This window comes from Cheilinus undulatus, linkage group 10 (genome assembly GCF_018320785.1).
Source record: "Cheilinus undulatus linkage group 10, ASM1832078v1, whole genome shotgun sequence".
In the NCBI taxonomy this organism is placed as follows: domain Eukaryota; kingdom Metazoa; phylum Chordata; class Actinopteri; order Labriformes; family Labridae; genus Cheilinus; species Cheilinus undulatus.
This window is the reverse complement of record NC_054874.1, coordinates 29,741,440-29,761,150: the sequence shown is the minus strand read 5'-3', so window position 1 is coordinate 29,761,150 and position 19,711 is coordinate 29,741,440. Positions and strand designations below refer to the sequence as shown.

Here is a 19,711-nt window from a genome sequence, read left to right as displayed (position 1 = left end):
TTTAATAAAAATGCTTGATAAAAGAAATCGCTCACAGTTTTGGCTCTGTGTTAAACATCAAGTCAGTATGAACAACCCTCAGATGCTGGAATTGATATGGATGAATCAAGTTATTAATCATGACAAGTTTTACTGCCTTACCTGTGTTTTCTCCTACAGTGCAGGAGAGTATGAAGACATGGGCCTGTTGAACTGAAATGATTTAAAACTCCATTCACAGAGCCTTTTCCTGTAGGTTGCTAAAGTGTGCCTGGAAAAAAAAATGTGACAAAAAGTCTATGATGTACAGAAGCTCTAAGTGGAAGCACACCCATACATTTTTCATGAAATAAATTGGAGTGGTTGAACTTTTAAAAAAACAGGGGTTGTCAGAATATAAGGACAAAGACCATCAAATGTCAAACCTTCAAATTTCATTTTAAATTATGTAAATTTTATAAAAATTCAAATTCATGTTAAACAAAAAGATCAGCAAATCTTTTCATTATTTATTGGTCACAGTACAGAAAACAGTAGGGACACCCTAGCATCAAATAACTCATCAGTCAAGGGCTGCAAACTCTTATTCTATTAAATCTCTGCACAGCAGAGACCGACACAAATGAGGAGAAAAAAAAGTAAAGACAAAGCTGAGCGGCTGCAGCTGAACTTCTGAAATGTTCACGGTTAAAAACGTGAAGGTTGATCTCTACCAAACTTGAATCATGTTTGATAAGGCACTTGAGAGTAATCGCCAAAATTAACCAACACGCTGCATATACCCTAGAGTGTATGGTATTAAAGCTTAGTGGAAAAGGACATCCTTACACGCATCATAGTCTGTTACAAAGAGAAAAAAACATGTTTTCTTTACAGTTTGAAAGCCACAAAGAAAAACTGGATTACAAATACTGATGATTCTGGCAACAAATGTCTGATAAACATTTTTAAACGTGTGCTGCAGTGATAGTGTTTTGTTCACAATAACAAAGCAAATTAAAGCCATGTAATTATTAGACTTATTAGACACAATGAGACTTAATGAATGAAATGTACAACTGACCAGCTTCAGGTTTGGATTTTCATGATTTAGTGTTCGGCAGTTAATTTCTTATTCTAAAAACAGTAGTAGTCAGTGTTCTCCTCTTTTATACATTAGATGACATTGTATTTTCACACATTTTGGCTCAAAAGCTATAAAGATGCAAACAAACACACTGAATATCAGTCTGACTCTCCTATTGTCTGAGCATCTGTCCGCCTTCCTACAGTTCATAGTAACTGTAACTCCTAAACAGCGGTAGTACAATCATTAAAATTCTCCAACTGGAGATTCTGATGCTCCTTATTGTTTTTGCTGGATGTCTGTGTCTACCCCCACCTCCGGTGTCTCAGTTTCTGTTTCAGTCTCAGAGTGCTCCAGCTGAGCGGTCAGGAAAGGGTTAAAGAAAAAGTCAAAACCAAACTGCAGAGCATTCTGAGCTGTGCGCCTCCAGTCGTGTTCAATCTTGTATTGCCTGCGACTTGTAATATTTGCATCTCTACACGACAGGCAGTGAATAGCTTTGAGTTCAAACACGGGCCATTTGGAGCCCAGGCGGCCCTCCAGGATGGTGCTGAACTCCACAGAGCTGCCCGTGTTTAAGTGTAAAAGCACAGATTTGAACTCGTTACTCGCACGCAGGACGATGTCCTTTGTGGCATCTTCATCCTCTATGATTGTCCCGTCTTTTGTCTTCTTCTCCAGAGGCATTCCCATAGTCACCTCAAATTTGTATCGATCAAAGCGTTTGATGTGGCACTCGTGCTTTGCCAGTCTTTTAAGTTTACAGAGTGGGTCCTCTTGGGGTGGGGCCGGGGCAGGCAAAGGCTGTGGCCATGCTGTGGCGTTCTTCTCCTCACATGCAGGATACGGCTCTCCATACAAGCACCTCATCCAGTTCCCTACAAACACAGGCAGCAGGTTGATCACTGAGTGTGGACCATTCTCGATGTCGGTCACACGCACATACTTGAAGCGTCCAGTCCAGGTGACGCGATGCCCTTCGAGATGAGAGCACAGAATCTGAGTCTGAGCCATGTTGGATTCTTTCCAGGCCATAGGGCCACACAGGTTGCTGTACTCAGGCCATGACAGGGTGGAGTTATACACCTTCATGCCTTCAGACCTGTACACATACATCCAGCAGAAGAGCACCACGGCACTGAGCCACACCAGGATGAGTTTGACAACGCTGCTCCCCGACAAGGAGCGAAACACCGAGATGGGGTTTAGGCTGAAGCGTGTCCAAAGCCTCAACACTACTGGTACGAAGCAGACCGTCAGCGTGACCACCATCTTAGTCAGCTCCAGAGCGAGGAACCACTGAAGCAACTGGATGATGAGCATCGCAGCCATACCCAGAGACAAAATGGGAAGGGCAAAAAGGAAGAGGAAGTAGCCAACACACGTGCGGATGAGTCCGATAGCAGAGGCATTGTTAAGAAACACCAAGCTGAGCTCACACCAGGTAAAGCAGACCAGGTAGGGCACCAGGCACAGGTAGGTTCCTTTGAAGCCTCTCATCTGAGCCATACGGAATAGCAGATAGAAAAGGTGTCCATACAGCAGACACGGCATCCCCACATTCAACGCCACAGCATCCCCGAGAGGCACTTTGATGAGCGTCATCCCAAACAGCCTGAGGAACCAGAGGGAGTCAGGCAGGACATGAGTGAGAGAGCAGGCTCCTGAGAGGACCTCTGTGAGGAGGGCTTTACGAGCAAAGAGCTGTGCCGAGGCATGAAGGCTGAGGAAGGCGGTGACGGTGAAGAAGAGAGCGACCGCAGCCAACTCTGAGCATGGGATCCAGTCTTTATCAGCAACCGGGAAGGAGAAAACTACAAAAACCACAGAGAGCAGGAAGTACCTGAGAAAAACAGAAACAAGACATTGAATCTGTTGGCATGAACTCAGATTTAATCTTACAGTTTTGCTTTTGAGAAACTGATCACATTTTAAACTTTTTTACGATAACGTGATGATACAATCTGTTTAATTTACAGTGGCTCTAGAAAGTCTCCACACCCCTGTTAAAATGACACTTTTGCCCCTTTAATCTATTCTATAAAGAATAGAATTCAATTAAAAAGACAACCAAAACCTTTTAAAGGAAATTACTAGAAAATAAAAATAACAAGAACCTGGTTGCATAATTATGCACAACCCTACCATCTTTTGATTTCATTATAGTATTATGTCATTTCAGGCAGGACTCTATTGATGTAACCTAACTCCACACAGCAAACTTTGCCCACTCTCCCTTGAAAAAGTGCTAAAAATCAGGCAGATAACAATAGCATTTTCTGGGCACAGCCCTCCATATTCTTGTTCCTAGTCAAACTTGTTTTAGTAACCTTGCAAAGCAGATGGATGGACCCGTTTCCGGGTTTCTCACTGGCAAATCTATCTTGCAAAGCTCCCGTCTGAACCATTTGGATCCGGTTAGAAAGTGACAGGACCAATCAGCGTCAAGGGGTAATACGTTCAGGGGCGGCAGAGTCGTGATGTAAGCAAACAGCAACAAGAGGCCAATGCAATTATGGTGGAAGACATTAGCATGGATGCTGCTGAAGTGTAAGTTTTATCAGAACTTGCTGACATTTCTTTGTTAAAAGAAGAACAAAGAACAGCATTTAGTTGTTGTTTTTTTTTTTCAAAAACGACAAAAGTTGTGTACTGACATGTCTACAGTTGCCATGGTTCACGTTATGCAGTTCTGTATGGAGTTTACTCCTTCAGTAGGGGTCTAGCTTGGTAGCAGCAACGTCACATGTTTTATTGCTCTGATTGGCCCATAAAGATGTGACAGACAGAACGTTCATCAAATCACCCTCCAAGTTTTTTTTCAAAGGCTCTGCCCTTTCCCAATCGCTTTCTATGAGTGGTTTTCCAGATGGATGTGTGAAACCAATCTATCTGGCATGCCAGGTTATTTCTTTAGTCGACTGAGATTAAATGGCTTGGGTCATTGTCCTGCTGAAGAGGGAAATTCCTGTTTATCTACAGCTTTCTAATCAGATACATGAGGGTTTGTGCCAAAATTGTCTGGTATTTTGAAGTGTTTATAATCCCCTCCACCGGAAGTAAAACCCCAGGTTAGATAAACAAAAACAGCCCTAATGATACTGCCTTTTGTTCCCCCTGGACTGGGGTTTTAATTATGTTGGAAGGAATTATGAACATTTCCATAACTTCATCATTAATCCCAGTCTACATTAGAGGAAGAGAAGAATTTTGACTGGCCCAGTCTGAGCACAAACCTGAATCCTGCTGAAAATCTGTGAGATGACTTGAAGAAGGCTGAGTAAAAGAAATGTCTTCATTATCTGATATTTTAAGCATTCTTAAAAGGAAGAGCAGGCAAATTTTGCTGTGCTGAGATTGGTAAAGCTGATAGAGTCCTACCTAAAAAGACTGAATACTGCCATCAAATTGAAAGGTAATTTAACAAAGCATTAGTATAGGGCAGGGGTGTCAAACTTCTGACTCGCTCGCTGCCAGCAGGTGCCCACAAGACGTTTAGGGAAAAAGATGGACATTTGAAAAAATATATTAATTTTCAATATTTACTTACTTAGGTGTTTGAAATACAAAGTTTCACTAATTTGTTTATGATGATCTATAATATAGAAAAGAAAGATCATAGTACAATGCAATAAATGAGTAAATATGGCACATTGAACTCTCTTTAGAGCAGTTAAAAACATTATAAAAAGATGCACGGCAGGGCGCACAGCAGAGCGCACAGTAGCGCAGCTGCTTTGTCACCTCAGATTGGCAAACACGCTGTCCAAAAGAGAAGCTGATACAGACTGCATGATTTTAAAGACTGAAGGATAGGGATTTATTTTGTTTATTCATTTATTTATTCATTTATTAAGATGAACACCGTAACCACTGTGCACAGCTGCACTTCGCTCTCTCATAGAGTCCGGTTCTGTCTGCACCTCAGTTTTACTGTTTCCTTCCTCAGGCCTAAACGAATGTCAGAGGTTTTTGCCTTTTAAAACCAAATATCTATCCCTGTTGGGGATTGAAGCTGCTCTCAGGATAGCAAATACTTTCCCTGCATAACTGTCAGCCACAAACGCAGACATCGTATCTCCCTTCTCGTGAGTGACTCAGTTCAATCTCCAGCCTGATTTAATCCCTCATTACAATAAATCTGTAATGCCAAACTAATATCAACAAATTTCATTTAAATACGATTTAATTTTATGTCAAAAAGAAGTGCAATTATGGTCTTGATCACTTAGCCTATGTTAAAGCGGGAAATTGTTAATAAATCCTGTAGCATATTTAACTCCAGGTCTTGTCAAATAATAAAAATTCCTCTCATAGTGATAAAACAGATTCTTTATAACTGAACATTTAATCCTTATCTGGACACAGGCTGTCCTATGACATGAGAGATCGGCATGTTTGGTCTTGGCGCAGCACCAAAAGGCATCACAATTACGCTCGGAAGGACACATAGTGCCTATTCATCATTAGTATGCATTGCCTAGCTCTGAGGTTGACTCTGCTTTGTTCTTGCCACAGGAGATCCACCTTACCACAGATTTTTAGAGTTTCTGAAACTCTGTCATGTTGTGAAATGTTCAAGACTTTCAAAATGGTAGTTTAGGTATATGTAGTGTGGACAAACAGAGAAACTTTTTTAGTGTTCATTTTGCTGTGCATTTTCTGTATTTCAATGTACTTTTCATGTCATTTGGTCTCTGCGTGTTGTCTGGTTTTATGTATATTTTTTCTTTTTCATTATGCACATGCTTTTTACACGCTTTTATATAGAAACCATCAAGATGCTGGGACAATGGATGAAAATTAGACTATGGCTACAATCTGGCACATTTATATGTCAATGTTCAATAAGGTTAACTGTACCCTTAGAATCAGATCAAAACAAAACAATAAAAAATAGATGAATAAATACATAAATAAGTATCGTATGAAATGGTAACCTTAACAACACTGGGTGGGTAACTGCAATAAAAACTGAATATAAAAGTTAAAGCAGTTACTAAAAAGAAGTTAAAATAAAATTTTACCTTTTCAGAAACTGCATTTTTTGTGTTATCATTCATCTAATTTAGCTCCTTGTCATAATCAATGAAATCTCTCCATATTTCCTCAAATGTTTGCCATTAAGCTGCAAATATCTTCAATATCTTTTCTAAAGGAAGCTTGATAATTTCTCCCTTATCCACTGACTTTTTTCCATAGCAATGCAATACTTTATTTTGGCGTACAGCAAACCCAAGTCAATAAATTTGCTTATTCATCCTTTTTCGTCCGTTCTTCAGGATGCATGTCCAACATTAAAAAAAACCTGTGCTCAAGAATGATCAATTTTGAAACCATCTTCTCCACTAAAAATTCACCCTCTTCCTAACACTATTTCATTTTCCAAATTGCCTTATACAAAGATAAACTATTAAGATAAACAAGATACAAATTTAGTAGCATCATTTTTTTTAAGTTTTTGTCGATGGCACTTCAGCTTGTTTGTTTTCAATGAGTTTTAATCAATTCATTATTACATCAGAATTTTGTTTAATGTAGGGTCGCCTCTTTGTTCTTGATTACTGTTGTCACAGTGTCTTAATGTTTTTCGCATAAAGGCAGGCCTACTCACTCAGTGTAAAAAAAAAAAAAAAAAAAAAAAAAAAAAGTCAGTCTTGGATGAAAATACAGTAGCCTACCCAAGTATCAGCAGCAATGTACTCACAAATAAGGCTCCAGATGTGTCCATCCAAAGTGTGTCTCTGCCTGCTCCAAATCCAGACCAGGTTCAAAGTGAGTGAGCAGGTCCGTCAGAGCTCTAAAGTTCTCCCAAGCTTTTGAATTCTGTAGGAAAAAAGTTCATTAAATTCTGTTACTTGTATCTCTCAGATAAGTACACGTAAACTCTAGTCCAAAATATACAGATTACAGTCACATGCACAAAGTCCAATCAACCTAAAATCATTGGTTACAAGCTCTAAGTGTCGAGGTGACTGTGACCTGATAGTGGGAGCAGTTACTGGACTGAAGATATCACTGACCTGAAATACTCGCAGCGTACAGATGACCATGGAGAAAAAGGAGAGGTAGAAGACCAACAGAGGGATGAGGAAGATAAAGAACTCGATGGTGAGGTTGGAGATGATAAAGAAGAAGATGAGTGCATTGACGTGGTGAGTGGGGATCAGAGCGCTGAGCCACTGCATGCCGGCACGTGAAGCCCAGTCGATGAGGTGCTCCTTTATCTCCAGCAGAGCATACAGAGGAAACTTTAGGAGCTGGAGGAGGAAAAGAAGAGGAGCAGAGTTTAAAAAAAGCCCACAAATTAAAAAAAATGCTTATTTCAGGTAATGTATTCAATGAAAGTCTTGTGTTAGATCTATACTTGGGCAAAGACTGGTCTCTGAATTTAATAACGTACATTATGTGTTTAACTCTGATTTAAGTTGGGATGGTTTACTCTTTCAGAAAATTACCATGAACACAAATCTCAGGTTTTAAATGCACATGGAATATCCTGCAGAAATTTGCAGTATGCAGGGCATTTGAAAAACAAAATAACAGCAACAACAACAAGGTAAAAACAAGTGGACAAGGACAGCCAACAACTGCTACATCTTTGAAAAGTCTAGGGCAGTGCTTCCCAAAATGTGGGCCGGGGCCAACTGGTGGGCCCCTGAGGTACTCTAGGTGGGCTGCAAGAGGTCATGTACCATAACTAAAAATCATAGAAATTTAAAAATAATTGGTGATTTAACTGGTGCTGGATTAACTGATGACATTCTCCTAGGCTGCTAAGAATTTATGAGTGTCATCGTTCATATTAATGCTACTTGGGAAGAGTTTGCTAGGTGGCAAAGTACGTTTATGAGGATGAATATGAGAAAAGAAAATTTAAGCGTGTTTTCAGACACCCAGTTAAAACAAAATAAATGCCATTGGTTCATTAATTGTACTGTGTGGCCCTATGAACACTTTCTAAGTAATGCTAATGTGTCTGGAAACAAAGCGTTTGCATTGAAATTCCCTCTTATAAAACAAATATGATAAATAAAAGGTAAATATTAGAGTTTTATATTGGGCCACAGTATACTGAAGTTTGGGAAAGACTGGTCTATGGAGTTCCTACCTTTTGGTGTAAAGGCAACTCATCTGGATTCTTCACCACAACATCATCATCATCATCATCATCTCCTCCTGCTGCAGCCATTACTGGAGAAGGTGCAACACCCTGAGCGTACTTTTTAGTCATCTCAACAAAATCATCCAGACCCACATGGGAGGAGGCTACAAGACACACAGAAAACACAAGGTTAATACAGTACATTTGGACCTTAAAACAAACTATAAAACCCAAATCTTCATTATAAACAGCCTTCAAAAAACGTAGGGTTTTCTGAAAAACTGCAAAAAATTGTGATGTTTACTAAATTCTTTATACGTCATCCTTGGTAGCAGTTAGAGACATTACATTTTTTTTATTTAGCCCTGGCGTTCCCTAGTTTACTGAGGAAAACCTACAGATTTGTACCATATTTTAAAGATCACATACCCTCATTGGACACCATAGTCTCCAAGATCCTCCTCTGTTTCTTAGCAGAGCTGTTGAGTGGGCCTGGGGAAATTGGTTTACCTGTAAACAAGTGAAGGGGAAAAAAATCCCTATTACATGCAGCTGATCTTTTTTTTAATTTCCTTTTTTTTTAAACTAATTTGCAATACATTTTTCTTTGTGTTTAACCATCAAATACCCTTCCTCATACCTGGCTCTGTGTGGATGTGTTCAACGTTCTCCAACATCTCAGAAACAGCCACAGACTTCTTCTTCTCTGGGTTTAACTTCCAGTACATGAGCAGAGCTGCTTTTCTGACTCCTCTCTCAAAGCGCGTCTCTGTGCTCAACTTCTTTACCTCCTCAAAGTTCTCCAGAGTGATACCTAAAACAAAATGTGCATGATGATGATGAACTGCCTCAGGCTAAGGGTTGCCTAGCTCATGTATAACAAACCAACTGTCTAAGCTATAATGAGGGTAGCAGTGGGGGAGTTTTGTACCTTTCCTGGAGGCTAAGCACTGCTGCAGGAGTTTAACGGCATCCTTACGACCTTGTTTAGCAGCCTGGATGAGCCAAGTGACCGCTCTGCAGTTGTTCAGCTCCTCGTCTCGCTCTTCTGCCAATGCTAGGAAGTAACGCCCCATCTGGACAAACAGTCACAAAAAAATGTAAGAGTGGCAAGGTAAGCATTACTGTAACCTCTCCTTCCATAAATGCATCTCTCTAAAATATCATTCCTCAGCTGATCTGTTTTGTGCCCAACATATGGTCATTAAAGTCAAAAGGATTTTGACACTGACCTTGGTCTGTGCTTTAGCATCTCCTGACTTTGCTCTCTCCTCCAGATCCTCAAAACTGACCTCTTCCTCCGTCTCTTCTGAAGGAAACAGACAATCATTGAAGAGGCAATACACGGGAGATTTTTGTGATCATGCCAGGAACAGTTTATCCCAGATTCTTTTAGAAAAAATTGGCAGCCAATTATCCAATAATCAGGATCGATATGATAGAATACAATACGATTTAGCTCATTGTCCCCTTTGGGAAGTTTGTCTTTGACTCCAAATGCTGCACACATCAAGCTGCCATGAAGCTGACATGACTATTCTCAGAGTGAGATCCTTCCAGAAGCAGCTTCACCCCAGACAAAACATCACTCTGCTGGTTTATTTTCATCTACTTTTAGCTGATGAACTCTGCCACTTTCATAACCCAGTGCCTTATTCTAGCGCTACAGAGGATGATGTGTATTATTTGTTCCTTTCGAAAAAACAGATAAGAGGAAATCTCTCCGGACATGTATACTGGGAAAAACACGGAGGTGGCATCCAAAGTGGAAACACTCTCCGAGATGTGAAATGCCCACAGGCTGTAAGTGATACTGGTGAGTGCAGAGGTGGTCTGTCTGTGCCTGTCTGTCTTTTGAAGCAAAATAAAGTGCAATGTAGATCTGCTGCACATGACGGATCATCTGCCTCAGCCCCAAAAATAACTGTTTGTTCAGCACAAGTCAACAGCAGCTGCTAGCGAACCTGACTACACAGGTTACACAGTGATGCAATCTGTCTCCTATTTATAATAAAATATGAAATGTGATTTTGTGTTCATGTTTAGACAGCTGAAAAAATGCACAAGATGTTTATCTTTCAGAGGACAGGATTGGGTCAAAGGGGAAAACAGTTTCTAAGATCACATGACTGAGGTGTTAGGTTTCACACCAAACAGTAAAGCTTCACATTTACATATTTAGACATCACTGCAGAGTCATGCAACAAATCAAAATGTGATATTCCCACTGCAGCCAGAGTATCTGAAAATAAGTAAATGTCACATCCAGGAAGATGTTAAAACTCATCAGAGTCTAAATAAAGATAGGGGTTAGACACGTTTTTCCTTCAAGTCAGCAGTGGGAGAGGCTGCTTTCCATGCTGTGGTATATGGTTGTCATGGCAACACTGCCACATAAACAGAATGGTCGAGGCACTGGCTGCACTGATTGTAGCAGAAAAGAGGAGAGAAATAAAATGAGATGTTTTACATTAATTTTAAGTCAAACTGAGTTTGAATCTCACCTGGTTCAGGTGTGGGTGGAGCCTTGGCAGCCACGGATCCATTTGGAGGACTTTCCATCAATGTAGCATTAAGCTGAGATCGGCCCACTAGAGAGGGGCTCCTGATGGGCTGGCGAAGAGGGGATGTAGGTGGTGTGGACAGTGAGGAAGAACGAGAGGAAGGACCGGGAGAAGCCCGAGGAGAGGCAGTAGAGGTAGTAGATGAGGGCGTGGCTGGAGGTGTAGGCATTGTGAGTTTAGGCTTTAGGCGGTCTGATGTTTGTGTGGTCGTAGTAGAAGACGAGTTGGAAGAGGTAGAGCCAGGCCGCAGGGTGGAGGGAGATGAGGAGCCAGGATTTGGCACCCCTGAGTTGCCAGGAAGCGATGGTTCCATAGCTGAAAATAGTAGCAGACGGTGAATTAATCAAAAGTACATGTCAAATACAACGATAATGAGGTCAAAGAATCTGAAATAGGAATATGACAAAAAGGACCACATTCAGACCACAGAAGACAGAAAGAGGATTATGAAATAGAAAGAAGAAATGCTGCCACTAGGATGAAGAAAGTTATTTTGAAATAACGCTTTCTCCTTTGATCTCAGCCCAGCCATTCTACTCTCTCGACTTCATCCTGATGTACACAAATCTCTTCTTGAATCCCTCCAAAAAAAGGGGGGATTATTCAACAAAAATCAATGCATGGAAAGGGGATTCATTCAGCAGCCCATAGCCACTGGTGCTGGAAAGATAAAGTCACAGATTAGAAAATTAGACCAATAGAAACGTTAAATGTGAGATACAAGCACCAAATTCAGACGAACTGACCAAAATAGCATAAGAGTTTGATACTGAGCAGTATTTGTCTCGACACTTTTATATTTTGGACTTCAAATCTACATGCATTTGATCGTTTTTGGGTTTATCTGCCCTTAACAGTGAAAGCAAGCCCGCCATGTAGTCCGAAGTCTATTTATAACACCATCAAGTAAGCCAGCTGCGCAGAGAAGGAGACATCCTTGAAGTGCCCTGGCTGTAAACGTGATGAGTCCTGTTGCAATTTAGGGAGCCCCACTAAGCAAGCATGAGGAGGCTCAAATAACAAAAGGTATTTGCAGGAGCAGACCTTAAAGATACTGTCATAGAAGTTCCTATTTAGCTAGTATAGGCGCTGGATATATAGTACCACAGTCTTTAGGTAGCGGACATACAACTGAGTATATGAGTCAGGTTGCTAAAACAGTCTCTGCTTTAGTTGCTAATGCTAATATGTATCCATTAAATATGTGCCTGAAGTCGCCCCACCTGTCTTCGCCCGAACACACCTGTGTAAATTAAATCCTCTCGGTGAAAAGGCTTCGAGAAATGTCTTAGTTTCTCCAGAATTTCGTGTCCCAAGTCATTCTTCTCTTTCGCTTCTGCTAGGTCCCTCCGTCCCTTGAATCCGTGTGGTCAAACTCCAAACATACACAATGTTCCGGAAAGCCTGCCAGCTGCTCCACGGGAAATTTACGCCCACCTCTATATCGGAGTATTGTGATTGGACAAAGATGAAGACTCGATTTTAAAGACGTAATTTAATTGGTTGCAAAGGCAGAGAGTCAAGACTTTTCTCTCAGGCAAGAGCAATCAACTGCAGATAACCTGCGCTGCAAACTATAAGGAGCTAATGATACAGGCAGCATAGAAACATAGTTCAATGAGGCATATTTCATAATTATTTCTACAGACGTGTTTTGAGACTTATATAAATGTAAGAAAAAACGTTTGGTTCTCTTGTAATTTTAATACAAAAAATGTTGACTTGTCAAACAAAACAAAACAAAACAAAACAAAATAAAACCTAATACCAGTGTTCCACCACTAGATGGCGGTACATGACATGTTGAACAAGTGTGCAACTTCTTGTTCTCTCACAACTTCACTTTTTCTTCTTTCATGTTACTTTCATCATTATTTAAGTAAAATGAATTACAATCAGTTCTACCAGTTTCAAGCTTATTCACGCTGAAATGCTAATTCTAACAGCAGTTACACTCACTCTAACTTCCGGTACAATGAACTAAACTACAAAGCCACATCAGGAAAAAAACAGCAGTAAGAGCGGACCTATTTCTTGTCTTTGCTATCTGCATTAATTTTATAATCATTCAAGCCATGAAACAACAGCATTCAGGCACAAATAAATTAGAATGTGACAGTTATCAGAGGAAATTTATATTCTGTTATCACATAAACTGTGTGGGGCTATCCATAGACCCTTTTGAGGTTATTTTATTCCCCAACTTTTTTATTGTTTCATTTATTATTCATTAATTAAATCCCCTTTTTCTGACCGTTTAACAATAACTTGATATATAGAAAAACAACTTGTTATTTTCACTGCCGGTCACGTAGTTTCGTTTGTGATTTTCATGGACGGGATCTCGAGGTGCAACCAGGGGGAGTAGGGTTTTGGTTGGGTGACCACAGAATTCCATCGCTGCTTTTTGCAGATTATGTGGTTCTGTTGGCTTCTCCAGGGACCTCCAGCAGGCGCTGGGGCAGTTTAGCTGAGTGCAAAGCTGTCGGGATGAGGGTCACCGTCTCTGAGTCCCAGGCCATGGTTCTCTGCCGTAAAATGGTGGATTGCTCCCTCCATGTAGTGAGGGTGTCTTTGGTCCAAGTGAAGAATTTAGGTATCTCAGGGTCTTTTTCATGAGTGAGGTTAGCATGGACTGCAAGATCAATGGGCAGATTGGTGCAGCATCGGCAGGATTGCAGATGTTGTACTGTATCATCATGGTGAAGGGGGAGCTGAAAGGGAAGGCAAAACTCTCAATTTACTAGTCGATCTTCATTCCAGCCCTCTCCTATGGTCATGAGGTTTGGGTGATGACTGAAAGAATAAGATCATGGGTGAAAGCGGTTGAAATGGGATTCCTCAGAAGGGTGTCTGGGTTCAGCCTTAGTGATAGGGTGAGGAGCTCTGTTATCCAGAGGGATCTTGAAGCAGAGCCGCTACTCCTTTGCCTCGAAAGGAGGCAGCTGAGGTGGTTCGGGCATCTGATCAGGATGCCTCCTGGTTGTCTCCCTGCAGAGGTCTTCCAGGCATGTCCAACTGAAAGGAGACCTCAGGGTAGACCTGGGACTCACTGGTGGAATTATACATCTCATCTGGCCTGTGAATGCCTCAGAATTGCGACCCAGCCACAGATAAGCGGAAGAAAAATGAATGCATGGATTTCTAGGTTCATATGACCCTGTCTAAAGAGAGTTGGATGTTTTTTTTTAAGGAGAACACAGATGATATTAAAAAAAAAACACCAATAAACCCAAGCACGTTTATCTATTTGGAAAAAACATCTAGTCTACCTAGTTTTTGCTCGTATCATGATAGTACAAAACAAACAAAAAATAAATAAATAAAAGGATAAAATAACAGGCGGTAAAAACACATCTTGGCCATCACAGTTCAGAGGAGGGGCACTCAGGCTAAGGAGGAAGGAGAGCCGACAGTTGAAGGACTTACAAAAGCAGAAAGCAACAGGACTCAGGGGAGGGACATGAGATTAAAAGTCTGGGAATGAGAGGAGATGCCACATTGTGGGATAAGAAGGAAATGGGGGCAGTAATTGCTTAACTGCAGCTGCATTGAAGCCGTTATGTAAATGGACCACAATTAGTAGATTAACAAAATCCAGTTGAGAGGATAAGAAGAACCCTTGTGCTGTTTTTGGTCTTTCACATGCACACCTTCAAACTATATTAGCTGATCTCTCTTTTAAATGGTTTAGACACACATGCAATCATAGAAGCAGTTCCCACTGAAATTAGGCAAAGCAGCTTCAGACAGATATCTGTAATTATGAGCTTGTTATATGTCCAAATCTTTTGATTATGCAAATCCAAGCAGATTTTCTGGGGCCACACTACCCCTGCCAGAAACAGCCACAGTCAACACGTGCAGGCTGTAACCATGTGGTCATTACTCAAATGATTGAAAATTGAAAGTTCTGCTTCAGTCTGCTTGTTTCTCTCCTCTGTATCCCTGAGAAGCAATGACTTATCCTAGAGCTAAAGTGATTAAGTTTTCACCGTCATCTTCTCTAATCTCTTATCTGGCCGGCCTGTGATATCAGTTACAGTTATTAAAAGCTGTTGCATGACATAACAGCAGAAAGTTATTAGTCCAAAATGCACTCAACACCCCTTTTTATCTCTGTGTAGGTAACAGGTCCCTGTATACATCAAAGACCAACACCCACTGTCTCCCCAGGCACTGCCAAAGACTCACCCAGGAACAGAGACCTGAGGAGGAGGAGAGGAGGTATGGTCAGTAACCATAGCAACCAGAGGGGTAATGTGAGAGCAGACATTGACTGCAGTGGAGAGTATTTCCATAGCAAATGCAGACCAACAGCTATTCTGACCTTTGAAGTTTCTCTCTGCTGGGAATGAACTGGGATGTTGGAAAAACTACAGCCATCTGATACTCAAAGCAATTCTAATAGCCTTTGGTATTTTTTAATTACACAACATTTTACATTTGATAAGTCATGTTCGAGCTTCTTAGTGTTGCATGATACATGTGTAAAAAAAAACAAACAGATTTTGCATAAAGGTCAGCCACAGATTAAACTTGAGGAAATTCTCAGACAGGGATTTAATCAGACTCCAGTTATGCTGGTGCCACTGGTGACTTGACTTAGACTTTTCACCATCTCTCACATGAACTTGTTTTGATTAACGCTTACAAACTGTTATGCCTAAATCTCCTAGATTTCTCCACTTGATCTCAAGAGTGATAGAGGAAACCTCAAGTCCTCTCTGTGGCTTCAGTCCCTTCTTCAGCTGCCAGCTCCTCTCGGTATTGATCTGGGTTTATTTTGAGGCCTGAGTGGAAAAGAAGCAAAGATAGAGGAAAATAATGTGAACGAAAGATGGAAAAAGGGGGTAATTCAAGGCAGAGTTGCTTGAGTCACAGCCCTTTGTACCAGGCTTACTTGCTTTATGAATCAAATTGTTTCTTGCCTTTCAGGGACTCTACAGCCATGAATATCATTATCATGACAGGGTATCTAAGAGACATTTAAAGACTTAAAGACTCTTGTACGCTGAGAACTCCAAAAATACTGCATCCTGAATCAATTATCCTGACTCAGAAAGTCCTCTGTGCAGAAATGGAACTTAGCGCAAGTTCAAGCAGGAAGACTGTTTCATTTCCATTCATCCTAATGCTAATCACTCATTCACATGCCTCTCTTTCCCCACTCTGGGAATCTACTCACTTGAGTTTTGAGCCAGTCCTAACCATCCTGCTGCTGTTGTATTTCTGTCGTTTCATGCAACCATTGCAAACCTCCTCCACCCCAGCCACCTCCATTACATCTCATTGATGTCCAGGTCCATCTTCTCCATGCCATCCTGCATCCCTTTATTGCCACCTCTAAGTCATCTAACAAACATCACTATGGAGTCTATTCACCAAAGACATTTCACATGTTCAAACTTGTAAAATAAATCATGGTTGAACTCCTATCAGGTCTATCCTAATTGAAACTCTTTTGTCCTCCTGGCCACCTCTCTGTTATGGCAGGGTGAAACATGTTAGCATGGACTCAAACACAACATTTGCAAAACCTTCAGACACTGATGAATCTGGCTAAATTAATGCTGCCAAGGAGATGACCTGGTTCTCCTCTAATATTTAAACAAGTCTAATTCTAGTCTGGAATTTTGTTTCTTTACTGATTTTATTTTCATTTTTGCATGGTTTTATTTTCATTTTTTGTATTGGTCTGGTTTTGATCTTCAGGGGAGCACTGGATGTTGCAAGAAGTTTCATTGTTCTTGTAAGCTGCCACTGAATGTCTGAATTTGCTTTAGGATCGATCTACTATGTACAAAGACACCAATAAGGGGGGATAAAGGGGAGAGCTTTCTGTAGTATAGTATAACCTTTCTCAAAATGTAAACCCCTTTTCTTTAAACAGAATTACCTTTTTATTGGTAATGTTAATGATGTGGATGGGTACACTAAACTAAACCATTTGGAAAGTGAGGTCTGACTTCAGCTAAGAATGATGTGCAAAAATGTCAGGATACCAGAGAATGAAGTAGAAAGAACTTTAAACAATTTTCAGGGAAGATCAATTTATCAATTGAAAGAAGACCCAAAAAAAACCTAAAGATTGGCAATAAAAAAAAAGGTTACACATGAAAGAAAGGTGAAAGTGGTAACAGAATGGCAAAAATTGGCTAAAAGTGGTAAAATGGGATAACAGCAGCAAAAATGGGCAGGAAAAAATTGTGAAAAGAAGTTAAAAAGTGGTAAAAATGGGTTAAAAGTGACCAAAAAAATATGCATCAAGATGCCAAAATGGGTTAAAATGAGCAAACATGGGTGAGAACAGTGGTGAAAAGGGGTCTAAAAGTGGCATGTTGAACAACAGAATCCCCCACCTGATAAAAATGGGGAAAAAAAAAAGTTTAAAAAGAGCCAAAAATGGGTTTTAAAAAAAGGCAAAAAGGGGCTAATTTGTATTAACAGACTAAAATGAAATAACAGTAAAAGTGGGCTCAGAAAAGGCAAAGGTGACAAAATTGGGTTAAAAAGACGAAAATGGGATAAGAAAAGCAAAAAAGGGCCAAAAAAGGAAAATGGTCAAGAAAGGTTAAAAAATGGGAAATATTTGTTAAAGGTGGCAAAATAAGCAAAAGTGGCAAGAATGGGTCAAAGAGACAAAAAAGAGATAACATGGGTTGGAAAAATGGCCAAAGCAGTTAAAAAAGGGCCAAAAATTGGATTGAAAGTGGCAAAAACATGGAAAAATAAATTAAAAGTGGTAAAAAAAAAAATTGGAAATTAGGCCAAAACATTGATGAAAGGGGGTCTTGAAATGGTAAAAAAAATGAACATGAAGACCCAGTAATAGCTTGACACACTTTTCAGCTCCAAAATGAAATAAATGTTAGCCAGGATGCTAGAACCAATGCTATTAATCCAGTACACATACAATGACATCATCAATAATTCCTAACTGGGGAGGGCCCATTTGGTGGGTTTTTCAGGGGCCCAGACAGTTCAGTGGGCAGGCCTGACTATCTATCAATCTATTCGTCTACTGTGGCTCAAGTGTTTTTACTTCATTTCCTTCTGCCTGAAAGCTCAATTTGCTTTGACTTCAACACCTCTCCTTTTTAAGTTAGAGTTTGGGTTAAAAATTTAGAGCTCAAACCCGGATGACATCATCAGAATGATTACATTTTTAACCCTGGACTTGGAGCATGTTGTATGGTCTCCTTCTCGACAAAGTCAGCTACACCTTTGAAATAAGGAAAGTTCCATTTCAATAAAATATTTAAACTCATTCAGTGACCTGAAAACAGCAGTAGAAAGTAATATAATGAAATCACTCTGAGGCCCTCCTCTGAAGTCAAGCTGACTTTATGTTATATTGTTTATTTACATTAAATTCCATTAAAGTCTCCTTGAACAGCACTGTAATGCTCATAGAAATTTCTAAATCCCCTTATTGAGTCATAAACTTGTGGCTACATTTGACATCTTGTCTTATGATTCAGGGCGTAGATGGTGAGTGTGCATTTGCACTGCAAAGCAGTAAATGGTCTAATGGACATTTTAACAACAGTATTTCCATTTAACACCTCTAGCCTCACCAAGAAGTTCATAAAACAGAAAAAAAGTCCATGTTATTGAGTTTGGTAAGCTTTAATAAATCAATGAAACAAGTACAGTTATACTCACTACTGACATCTTTTAATGCTCATGTTATGAATTAAGGATCTCAGGGATGGACCATGGAACATCGGGCTCAGATTTTTTTTTGTGACTAACAGTGGTGACTCATGCGCTGCAGGCCTAATTACCCTCACATGAAAGTTTTACGTCACTACTGGCACTCCACACTGGGAAGTTGGGGTTGGATTGTGGAAAATAGGCCAGTCTGGCTGCTGGTTTTATAAATGGATGCAAAGGTGTCTTATGTTTTCACTGTGTAAGCTTAAAATAAAAACTGAATAGACAGATTGTCAGTGATATATTCTCCTCATTTGATTCTGTGGTCCCCTCTGAATACCAAAGGCCATCTCTTAAAGCTATAATAAGTTTTTTCTGGCACCAGTCATGAATATGTTAAGCTCATTACAACAGCTCTCATGAATATTCCAAAAACCTAAGATGATTATGTTAAGTTAATGAAAACAGTGACTCTTCATAGTACTGTGTTACTCAGAAGAGACTGAAGTAGTCTGGCTGACCAGATCAACATCAAGTAAAACTACTTTCCTCCAATGAAAAATTAAAATAAAGATGCTTTCATGGGCGTCAGCTTTGTCAGACTCAGAATGCTCTTCACCTACCATCACTTTTACATTTTATGTAATCGAACACAGTATTATCATCTGCATCTAAAAAGGCTTGGTTTGTTTTTATCTGTTGGTTATCACAAGGCCTAATCACAAGGTTACTGTGATTATTAAATTAAAAACATAATGTTAAAGACTTTACTTTATCTCTTAATTGTTTCTCTTGGTGTTCTTTCAGAGGAAGTTTGGCCCAAAATACAGGCTCCCAAACACACCATGCTGTGGAAAACAGTAAAAATACCTAAGGCAAAACAATTATCAGAAACACTCATTACCGCTCTCTGACACACTTTCACTCTCTCAGTCGATCCATTACCAAAACAAAAAAGGACATGCATCCCTGCATGACCTCATCTCTACTGCAACCCCAATGTTTCTCTTCTTTATAAATCCATGCAGGTGACTTTATGCTGGCCTCAGCAGGGATCTGAATGGAGTGCAGTTTGATTCTAGAAACTCACCCCCTTTGCCCTTTTGTTTCAACTCAAATATCTTTCTCAGACAAAGAGTCCTCACAATGAATGAGTGGGTGCACCCAGCATTAGAGACGTGATGTGGAGGACTGAGGATCCCCCCTGACTGCTTGCTCGTCTTATGGCCCGAGTTGCCCTGCAGTGCTGCACTGCATATGCTGCCTCTACAGAGAGCAGTGGTGATGTTGTGTGTTGCTGCTTGTGAGAGGCAGGCATTGGAGAGGCTGAGATAGGCA

The 19,711-nt window shown here is 40.3% G+C and overlaps 1 protein-coding gene across 3 annotated transcripts; it reads right to left on the bottom strand.

Moving 5' to 3' along the window:
- Positions 1–489: 489 nt before the first annotated feature.
- wfs1b (Wolfram syndrome 1b (wolframin)) lies at positions 490–12,156 on the bottom strand. Of its 3 annotated transcripts, none has more exons than XM_041798273.1 (10): positions 11,938–12,156; positions 10,655–11,029; positions 9,383–9,459; positions 9,082–9,226; positions 8,791–8,964; positions 8,580–8,660; positions 8,157–8,314; positions 7,069–7,305; positions 6,753–6,871; positions 490–2,888 (listed from the first exon to the last, which is right to left on the bottom strand). In XM_041798273.1, the coding sequence occupies exons 2-10, from the start codon at positions 11,025–11,027 to the stop codon at positions 1,325–1,327; spliced, it is 2,928 nt and encodes a 975-aa protein (XP_041654207.1). In that variant the 5' UTR covers positions 11,028–11,029; positions 11,938–12,156; the 3' UTR covers positions 490–1,324. The 3 variants fall into 3 exon arrangements, with proteins under 3 accessions (XP_041654207.1, XP_041654208.1, XP_041654206.1); XM_041798274.1 differs by having other exon boundaries at positions 9,383–9,456; positions 11,958–12,155; XM_041798272.1 differs by having other exon boundaries at positions 11,958–12,144.
- Between the last annotated feature and the right edge of the window lie 7,555 nt (positions 12,157–19,711).